At 37.5% G+C, this 10,361-nt stretch overlaps 2 protein-coding genes across 2 annotated transcripts; one reads left to right on the top strand and one right to left on the bottom strand.

The window, feature by feature from the left end:
• The first annotated feature begins 1,531 nt into the window (after positions 1 to 1,531).
• LOC147484183 (cytokinin dehydrogenase 1-like) lies at positions 1,532 to 5,043 on the top strand. Its single transcript, XM_086575672.1, has 5 exons — positions 1,532 to 3,382; positions 3,491 to 3,618; positions 3,728 to 3,988; positions 4,099 to 4,361; positions 4,442 to 5,043. Exons 1-5 carry the CDS (start codon positions 2,725 to 2,727, stop codon positions 4,761 to 4,763), a joined length of 1,632 nt encoding a protein of 543 aa, XP_086431798.1. The 5' UTR covers positions 1,532 to 2,724; the 3' UTR covers positions 4,764 to 5,043.
• Positions 5,044 to 5,511: 468 nt separating this feature from the next.
• Positions 5,512 to 7,834, bottom strand: LOC147484184 (uncharacterized). Its single transcript, XM_086575673.1, has 3 exons — positions 7,654 to 7,834; positions 7,119 to 7,204; positions 5,512 to 6,130 (listed from the first exon to the last, which is right to left on the bottom strand). The coding sequence occupies exons 2-3, from the start codon at positions 7,147 to 7,149 to the stop codon at positions 5,691 to 5,693; spliced, it is 471 nt and encodes a 156-aa protein (XP_086431799.1). The 5' UTR covers positions 7,150 to 7,204; positions 7,654 to 7,834; the 3' UTR covers positions 5,512 to 5,690.
• Between the last annotated feature and the right edge of the window lie 2,527 nt (positions 7,835 to 10,361).

The raw sequence follows: 10,361 nt of genomic DNA on the forward strand, positions 1-10,361 counted from the left end.
TAATGAAAATATGTCAGACGACTCAGCAGTTGCAGCTTGGTGCATTTTGCGTTGAAGAGGCATAGTGAAACTACCAACTGCAGCTCTAGGTACTGGAGATTTTCCTAAGTATATCCCAACGCAATTTTAGAAACTGCTTAGGAGATCGATGCTCACTATTTCCCAGCTAGGCTTCATGAAGCTCAATACATTTATGCATCAGGATATAATGAATTAGTTTAAGGTCACGAGACAAATAATATAAAGCCCCCCCTAAGCTGATTATCGGACATTACGACACTTGTACGCTCTAAACATAGGCAATCAAATGTGTTGTATGGTATAAGTGGTACAGGTCTCTCTTTTTCCTTTCCTATCATATGGTTTATTAAAAATTAAGCAAACAGTTAAAGCATCAACTCCAGATGATCATGACAAAGAGAAGAAATAAAGGAAAGAAGTGGTTTAAAGAGACAAGGAGACATAATAGAACTGGAATGTATATGGTTCAGGAGACATGATAAGAATAATGGATTAGTAATCGATCTAACTGGGTTGAGGATCCAATGTGTGCCCAACCAGCCACTCTATACACCCCTAATTGTTTGCTTAATTCCCCACACCATGATGATGAAAATCATGACGTGGCATTCTCTCACAGAACTTGATTTGGCCCCTGATATACGTAAGTCCATTGAGAACAACTGTGCCAAAAGAATATGGGGACATTGCTGCTAAAATAATACAGAAAGTTCTTGTTCGTGGCTTCTTAAGTTTTAGTATCGGTGATCTTTTAGGCCAAATATTTTGGTTTTCACTTCTGAGTCCCACTAAATAAAGAGCTCAGCCAATGACTCTAATCAACAAATTAAAACCAAATTAAAAGTAAACATGTGGAAATTGCGACGCAGCAATTTATCAGCATTTCATACCTGTTTCTAAAGAGAACGATTGATAGGTAAGTTCAACTTATAGTAACAATGGGTCGGTGAATCGTTGATGCTTCTGATACTGGTCCCTACAACCTATTGGGCAATTGCCCACTTGCAAGTTGCAACTCTATGGTAGCTTCGGTAGGTCGTTTACCAAGCGCCACGAGCAACAATTAAGGAACCATGAAAGCAGCTGATGTGTTGGCCACAGTTACAAAGCACCCAATTGGCCTAAGCTTTCAGTTTTATTTTATTATTGTCGGTCTCATTCAAGAAAACATTTTAATTTGGTATTTTGCACAATGAGTACACATAGTCCACTTTTTGAGTTCTTAATAGAAGGATTCGAGTGCAAAATCTAAATTTAAATCATGACAATCTTTACTAGCATATATAAGCTAAAAAAGTTAGAACCTAGGCTACCAAAACACTATCTATCCTTTACTGAACAACTAAAAGTTGAAATCCACTTGCTGAAACTGAAATCAGAATGTTCAAAGTTTTTTATTCCAACTGGATCAATGGTTGCTTATTTATACATATGGCAAAGCAGTTTAAAGATAACTTCTACCTAAGGACTTGAGAAGTCCAGATCGACGTACAGTGCGAGAATTGTTCATAAAAAAGGTGGTGGCATCTGCTAAACTGTGATATAATCCAACAAAGGTGGAATCATATTTCCAGTTACTCAAGTATTTCACCTTCTGTAAACGGAGTCTCTCAGTAGACATTTATAGGACACATTTAAATAAATAAATCCCAACTTAAACAAAACATTCTAGATACCACTTTACCTTTTCCCACTTAAATTCTTCACTCCTCAGCAATGTAAAATGCAGCTAAAGAAGGTTTTAAAAATCTGCTCCTCAAATTAATTAAAAATAAACAGGCGCAATCATTCCAGCAGTAGTATTCTGAGGCTTGTGAGCTTGTCCCAGTGCTGGGAACTAAATAAGGCTCCAAGCCAGCCAGTGCAGAAGAAGCAGAGTTACCTTTTAGTGTGTGCCATCTCCAAGTCCGCTTCTCTTCCTTGCTAGGCCCCAGAGTCTGGACCCCCTTCCGAGCCCCAACCAAAAACACCCACCTGATGTTCACGTGTAATGCGGACCCGCTCCATCCAGACCTTCACCCACGTTAACATCCTCACAAGAAAATCAGTAGGGGGCTGGGGGTCCTTGGCCACCTTTCCCTTGGATTCTGAAACTTGTACACTACTTTTTGACAACAGAAACATATAACTGACAAATCAGGGCATATCCGTAATTCCAAAGAAAGATTCAGCCATATTGGTTCTTCGGAAACTGTAGCAAGTAGCAACCCTACCACAGAGAAACCTCAAGGTGTTAATGAGCATGCATACTTAGGGATAGGGTCCCTAACAACCTCTGCTCCACCAGTAGCTAAGAAACATATTTGGGACTCGCATGGCTTTAATGAAAAAGTTGTAACTATCATTGGAAGTTGAAACAGTTAAAAAGTGGGGAGGATATGCAAAATCTTTTCTCTTGAACTTTTTTTTCTCTTCAACTTGGAACGAATGGTTCCTTAAACAAAGAAGCCAAAAAGTTGAACTAAAACATATCTTAAACAATCCTACACAAAGTAGCCAGTCTCCATACGGATTCTCACCACTGAAGATGGGGTTGACTATGCCACCCAAACTTCACCTTTAAATTTCATTCACTTCCCTTCATTTCCTCGACTCTTCTATACATCCTCTCTTTTCTTACTTCACCTAAGAAAGAACATAAGAAAAGAGTTACAGCTCTCTTCCAAAAATTGTCCCACCCCTTCAGAAGAATAGAAAACCAAAATGGGATCACCACCCATTAGCTTTCTAAAACAAAACAACAAATTCCTTAGATACTTCATAGTCATGTTCCTGAGTTGTATGACAGCTAGAATCAACCTTGGTTCAAAACTCCCCTATACCAATTCTGATATATTAGACTTCAATCCTCTTGATGGTCCTTCTACATTAAGAACATTGAATCTCCACGGGCATTTCAGCTTTGATGATGTTCACCATGCAGCCAAAGACTTTGGAAATCAATACCAATATTATCCGTTGGCAATTTTACGTCCAAAGTCAGTTTCGGATATTTCCACTACTATAAAACATATATTTCAAATGGGTCCAGCTTCAAAGCTCACGGTTGCTGCTAGAGGACATGGTCACTCAACCCAAGGCCAGGCACAAGTTCATGGAGGAGTAGTCATCAGCATGGAATCATTACAGAGACCGGACATTCAGATTTACACTGAGAAGCTTCCTTACATAGATGTCTCTGGCGGTGAGTTATGGATAAATATCCTGCGCAAGAGCCTGAAATACGGGCTTGCACCAAAATCTTGGACAGACTACCTTCATCTTACGGTTGGTGGCACTTTGTCTAACGCCGGAGTTAGTGGGCAGGCATTCCGCCATGGCCCCCAAATCAGTAATGTCTATGAGCTCGAAGTTGTTACAGGTATGCTATATCAAAACCACAAGTTGAAGAGTGACGACTACTTTCTCACCCTGTGATTATATGTATATTGACACAGTACATTCGTGTGGAATATAATATTGAGTGCAGGAAAAGGAGAGGTGGTGAACTGTTCAGAGAAACAGAATGCTGACCTTTTCTATAGTGTTCTTGGAGGACTGGGACAGTTTGGTATCATCACCCGAGCCAGAATTGCTCTTGAACCAGCACCCAAAATGGTAATAATAAATATCCTGCATCAACAGTAAACTTTTCAAGAAGTTCTGATTTATATTTTAGCAGAACCAATTCCTCATCCTTATAAACACGTCCCTACTTTGTTGACAGGTAAAATGGATTAGAGTTCTATACTCAGACTTCCTCTCATTTACCAACGACCAAGAACATTTGATATCATACAAGAAGACGTTCGACTATATTGAAGGCTTTGTTATAATTAACAGAACAGGTCTCCTTAACAACTGGAGGTCATCATTTAATCCCCAAGACCCAGTTCAAGCCAGGCGGTTCAACTCAGAAGGAAAAACTCTATACTGTCTGGAAATGACTAAAAGCTTCAACCCAGACGAAGCCGATAGGGTAGACCAGGTGAGATAAGCCATGACCCACATACCTCACATCCTGCCTCCCAAAGCATGTATACAAAGCTTCTTTTAACTCTCATCCTTATCCCTTATGCTCCCCTTGTTTGGTTGCAGGAAGTGGAGAACCTTTTGTCTCAATTGAATTATATTCGTTCAACACTGTTCCTTTCAGAAGTCTCATACCTGGATTTCCTGGATAGAGTACATATGTCCGAGATAAAGCTTCGGTCCAAAGGCTTGTGGGATGTTCCACACCCATGGCTAAATCTTCTCATTCCCAGAACCAAAATTCATGAATTTGCGGAGGAAGTCTTCGGCAACATTCTTACAGACACTAGCAATGGTCCCGTCCTTATCTACCCAGTTAACAGATCCAAGTATTTTATCATCTTGAACCATTACTTGATAAAAATTTCTTCAAGCCATCACGAGTAACATTCTTGTCCTCCTTTGGCAGGTGGGACAATAGAACTTCTGCAGTTATTCCTGAAGAAGAGATTTTCTACCTAGTTGCGTTCCTTTCATCTGCAATGCCCACTTCCACAGGAACTGATGGCATTGGACACATACTAGACAAGAACCAAGAAATTCTACAGTTCTGCAAAACGAACCACATTGGGATGAAGCAATATCTGGCCCACTATACGACTCGCGAAGACTGGCAAGCCCATTTTGGCCCTCGATGGGAAACTTTTATGAAGAGAAAAGCCACTTATGACCCTCTTGCAATCCTTGCTCCTGGCCAAAGAATTTTTCAAAAGGCAATACCTTTCTCATGACATTAATCTCCACATTAAGCACATGCCACAAAAAGGGACAGTGAAAGAGGCAGATCGACAATTTGACTATAACTAAAATCAACGTTCAAACAATCTTAAGCATAACAGGAGGCTCATGGCGGGCTGACTCATCATTTCGTCAAATACTGTTAGTAGTAGATGCATTCAATACTTTCTTCCATCTCCAAGGGGATATCAAGTGTAAATAACATGCTAAATGACGCTTTGTCGAGTACATGAAACTGAATCAACTTACAATTTTGTGGTTTTACTAGTAAAAGGAATGAGAAGCATCATTACAATCAAGTGGTTTAAAGATAATAAGACTTGGAATTTGAAATACATATAAGGCCCTAGTTGGTGAAAGCAAAAACACTATGGATTAGAATCTGTAGGTAAGCGGTGTGTAATGTTAGAAGTAAGCTCCAGGTAATGTTAGATAATGGAGTTTACAGAAGAACGAAAAGAAAAAAAAAATCCCCTTTCCCGAATGAAATCATTCAGTTATGGAAGCAAATTTCATCCAAACTTTGCAGTTACAATTAGATGCAAAAACTTTTCCAGAGACACTCCATGATATTGATGTGGGGTGTTTATTACAGTCAGACCTCAAAACACTGGTGTGAAATGTAAGACGCTGATTTGCTATGTAACTTTTTTCTTTGTAAAGCAGGGCCTAAACACAACATGAATATGAGAAGTATTAAGAAAATGTACAACAAGCGTACCTTGCATCAGCACCGACAAATTTCAGAAGCCACTTCAAAGAAGTAAGATTAACTTATAATGAGTTGACTGTCTGCTCTATATAAGTATAAACGGCAAGATATCAACAAATCAAGGATTACACTGTTGCATCAAGCCATAAAAGCAACAAGTGGTAGAACCAACTTCAGAACACTAGAATATGTAAAGTGATTATTTCCTCTACAGCAGTAACAACTGCAAGAACTCAGGATGAAGTAACAAGGTCAACGTTTTTCCAACTCCAAAGTTTCCGTCCCAGCCAAGACCTGGCCTGTTTGTTTCTCCTTGTGGTTCCTCATAATCTCTAGCATCACGAAGAGAAGCCTCAAAGTCAGTTGAATCAATTGCAACAGGAAGAAAACTACCTATATCATCTCTAGCTCCAAAGCCACCAGCTCGTACAACATCGTCAGATGTTATAGCGGCTTCCATGTTCACTTCTCCTGTGATCTGTATATGACTAACACCAGAAGCTTGAGGCCTGCTTTCTCCACCTTTGATACCTTCATTCTTGTCATCTACTTTTTCTCCGGTCTCAGAAATCTGTCCCACATCTTTGGCATACCCTTCCGGACTATTAAATTCTGCTGATCCACTCATCCTTCCGTCTCCATTCTTATCTGATCCAATCAAGACACACACATACCTCAGTGCAAGCAGTAATGCACAAAAGAGCATATTGAACATAGATTTCCCCGTCAACAAGAAACAGAATCAGACACAATCTCCAGTGAATATGCGAGGAAAAAAAAGGATTAGAAGAAGAGAGTTCCACTGTTATAACTTGTAGTCACCAGTTAGAAATTTTTTCTATGGTATTAAAATACAAAATTCCCAGCCAATTTTTCTTCTTCTTTTATAGCTCAATAATAACTGTATTTTCAACTAAGGACACCAAGGATATAGTGAACTAATGATACCTATAGTTGAAACTCATTTGTATATATGTTTTTTTAGAATGTTAAAATTGGGTATCAACAGTATGTGCATAACTAATAAGCATGTGATTTGTTCATATACGTGAAAGCTCCCGGGGGGTGAAGCGCGGAATTGGAAAGAAGGAATCAGGTGAAAACCTTACCCTAATAAAAAAGTTGGCAATAGGAGCATTACAGATTATGCAACTCTTATTCAGCTTCTTGGTCAAATATGGGACATGCCGATGGAACTACTATCAATACGATTGTTTTCCATACATTCCTAAGCATTAGAGGACTGTGGAGAATCATCATTTTTTATGAGCAAATTGTAAAAAGTACTCATGCTTGCACTAAAATCTGGATGGCCACAACTCCAAAGTCCGTACATGTGAAATTTTTCCGTGTAAAGTGTCTTGAGGATTCATTTGTAACCATCAAATATACTTTAAAAACAAGGACACAAGATTGACTTTCTATGTGTATACAAATATAATCTTAGGATGAGCAGTGCAAAAATTATTCTTAGCAAGACAACTAGGTATTGGAGTGTCTTTGGTTTCAAGAAAAAAAATCTTAAAAAGCCAGTAAGAAGTTCAAATACCAAAGCCCTGAAACCAGGAAGTTTTCAAGGAAGATATGCAAAACTTTAAACTCATGGTTAGTTAATCGACTGATAAAATGCTAGTACCATGCAAATGTTCCACCGTTTTACGTTCCATTGAAAGATCAAAATAAATCCCCAATTGAAACTGATCTGATCTCTTCCAAACAAACCTAGAAAATAACTAAACGAATTAGCAATTTGCATAACCATAGAAAAAACATTTTAATTGCATTATGCCAAAATTTCAATCAAATAATTTCACCTTCAACAGACATTCTATTTCCTCTAATCCAATATTCTCAGTATATAAAAATTAGGCAAAATGTAGTCCTCAGTACAAATTATATAAACAAACCATAAGCAACATAATTGAGCATGCATATTCAGCCACACCCACTTCTTCAAAGTTACTATTCTAAACAACAAATTAAGCAACCCCAACTTCTTCAATATTGGATTAAAAAAAAAAAAAAACACACACACACACACACACACACACACACACACACAGTAACATAATAGTACCATAACAGAAACAAAACTATACTGAAAATATAACATGATGATACACTAGTCATTGGTACAAGTAAATAATCAGACAAAAAACAGTACTACTTACCTGGTACTAAGTTAAGAAACTGATGACTCCTGTTTACAAAGCATAGTCAAGTACAAGTGAAGCTTGAGTTAGAATCAGCTAGTCCAGGGAGCACAGTTAGGATCCAGCATGGAAACGGTGACCGAAATTTCGACGAAAGTTTCAGTCTTTTCGAGTATTGGTGCACTAAAACTAAATATACATCATGGGCCATATACTGCCATAGATACATCATATTCGAAGGTTCCAACCTCTCCTTCTCGGAAAGTTGACTTGTTGGAGTGTAGCCATGTTGGTGATTTTATTCTTTAGTTTGAAATGAATATGGTTATAAATTGTGGAGAGATACAAAACCATGATAAGGTCTGCTTGTCAATTGTCATAGGGTATCAAATTTTTCAACAAAAGTGGAAATAGACCACGACTTTGAAAACATTCTCAACAAAGAATCACATCATTTTCATAAGTATCGTTTGAAAACTTTGAATGCTAAAAGAAAAGAAAAGAAAAAAAGTGGCTGGCTTAAAAGTAACTAAAACTCTCTTAGTCAATGTGTTACAATAGCGCGTAGAATCATAAAAGTGCCACTACACGCTGCTTAGTTTTGTTTAACTTTGTGCAATGCACCAAACTTAGCTTAGCACCACACATTTGGACTGCTACTGCTGCTGCTCTCCAGTCAATATTCACTATGAGTCACCAACTTGTATCTCACATCACCAAGAAAAGGAATACGTAGTTCCCTTAAATTAGTTTTGTTCAATCTTTCCTTTTCCCTCTAGCCTTAGCCATGCATCAGTTCTTGAACTCGACATCTGAGTCCATATTTATTCATAAGATTTCTAGGACTTCTAACTTCGTTATTGCGCATGTCAAAAAGCGCACCTTCCTTTGTCGAAAGTAAGACGTTCACATTGAACACACATATATCTTTCCAACCTTCTATTTTAAACAACATTGTCCAAGAATTAGGCACCCCATATTCTGTCATCACCTATGCCTCAAAACACCAATTGTAGCAGACCATACAAAGGTATTCATCTAATTTGGCAACGTCAATATTCATCCTCAAACACAGGCAATGGCACCTCTTGGAACTTTTCATCCCCCAAGTCAAAACCAAGGACACAAAGATTTTGTTTAGCATGGTGAACCACTGACCAATAAAGTGCACCATTAACGTTTTCTGCTGATTATTGGAATATTTGGTAAGGAATGTCTTGGATCCTTCTCCACGAATTATAACATAGTGAGTAGACATGAACTATCTCCATCAAAATACATCACAACTCTGACGATTTCACAGTCCTTAGAAGAAGTATTGTAACCAAAACCAAACCAAATCCACGGCATAGAATTTTTTTTCCTATAGGAGCAGTATCTGAACCTTCAGACTTCAGTACATAACCAATTCGTTCACTATCAAAATCATCCCATAACTCTTCATCTAGTGGCTGGTCATAATACCTTCCCAACATAAGTATCGCATTGTTCTTATTCTCTTCCGTATGTCTCAAGTGCACGTCGATAAAACCATGATCACTCACTAACGCTTTCCACGCTTTGATACGCCAGTGAAACCGTCAAAGATTTAACTGGTAGTCTTAATATGGTGAAGTGAGCGGAGCGAACGTTTTTGGGAGGGATGGGGGTACGTGGTACAAAAGGTAGTTTGGTAGGAAGGCCTGTACAAATGGCGAAATGTGGCCCTCTTCCAATCTTCCATCAATACAAATTGGATCATCGAAATATTTCCTTTATCGCATTTTTTGCTGCAAAATCATCAATGAAACTTTCAAAGTTAATTTTATTTAAAAATTCATTTTCAATAGATATTAACGCTAGCCTATTTAGATTTTCTTGTGACATAATCGATCTAAGATATGATTTCAATAATTTTAATTTTATAAAATTTCTTTCTGCATACGTGACAGTAATGGGAACAATCAACAAAATTCTATAAGCTATAAATGTATTAGGAAAACAATCATGTCGATTCAAGAAATCAAGTTAGGTGATTAATATTAGACTAGATTACTTTGGAATTAAATTGAGTTATTGGAATAATATTTAAGAAAAGTAAAATTTGATTTTAATCTCTAACTTACTTGAAAAATAATCAAAATTTAGGTAAATAAATAATTGAGATTGATCGAAGTGAACATTAATACAAATCCACAATTGAAAAGAAATAAATTATTGAGAATAAGAAGATACTAGATGGTCATAATGTGAATGAGGGTTTTTTTTTTTTTTTTTACTATTTTTTTTTTTGTATTTGAGTAATTGAGGACAACTCAAGCAATTAATTGGAGTGATTTTCCAAAAGAAAACGTTATTAATTAGGAAGAGAGAGATCTAGTCATTGAGAATATCTCCTCATCTATTATTTGATTTATTTCTATTATTATTTGATTTTTTTTTATAAACATAATTAATGAGGAAAGAGAATATGAAAATCATCGACTGTTTACTGTGAAATTTTCGGTTTTTTGGGTTTTTCATGGGTTTGGGCTTTTGATTTGCGAAATAAGCATTTTCCGCTAAAACTATTTTTTTAGGCCTTATATATTAGGGGCCATGTGCGGTCGCCTCACATGCTTTTTTTCAGGTGGCCCCTGTTGGTAGATTTAAATGCATCTGTCTCACCTATCCTCTCTCTTTTCCTCTTTCCCATCTCCTCTCTCTCTCAACCAAACCTTAACTCTCTCTCTTTCCCCGCCTACAAA

Source organism: Coptis chinensis, chromosome 8 (assembly GCF_015680905.1).
Source record: "Coptis chinensis isolate HL-2020 chromosome 8, ASM1568090v1, whole genome shotgun sequence".
In the NCBI taxonomy this organism is placed as follows: Eukaryota; Viridiplantae; Streptophyta; class Magnoliopsida; order Ranunculales; family Ranunculaceae; genus Coptis; species Coptis chinensis.

Coding starts and splice junctions, on each gene's coding strand:
- LOC147484183 (XM_086575672.1), top strand. CDS start 2,725: ATGGGATCACCACCCATTAGCTTTCTAAAACAAAACAACAAATTCCTT. Junction 3,383..3,490: donor TGAGCTCGAAGTTGTTACAG/GTATGCTATATC, acceptor TATTGAGTGCAG/GAAAAGGAGAGGTGGTGAAC. Junction 3,619..3,727: donor TTGAACCAGCACCCAAAATG/GTAATAATAAAT, acceptor CTTTGTTGACAG/GTAAAATGGATTAGAGTTCT.
- LOC147484184 (XM_086575673.1), bottom strand. CDS start 7,149: ATGGAACGTAAAACGGTGGAACATTTGCATG. Junction 6,131..7,118: donor AACGGTGGAACATTTGCATG/GTACTAGCATTT, acceptor TGATTGGATCAG/ATAAGAATGGAGACGGAAGG.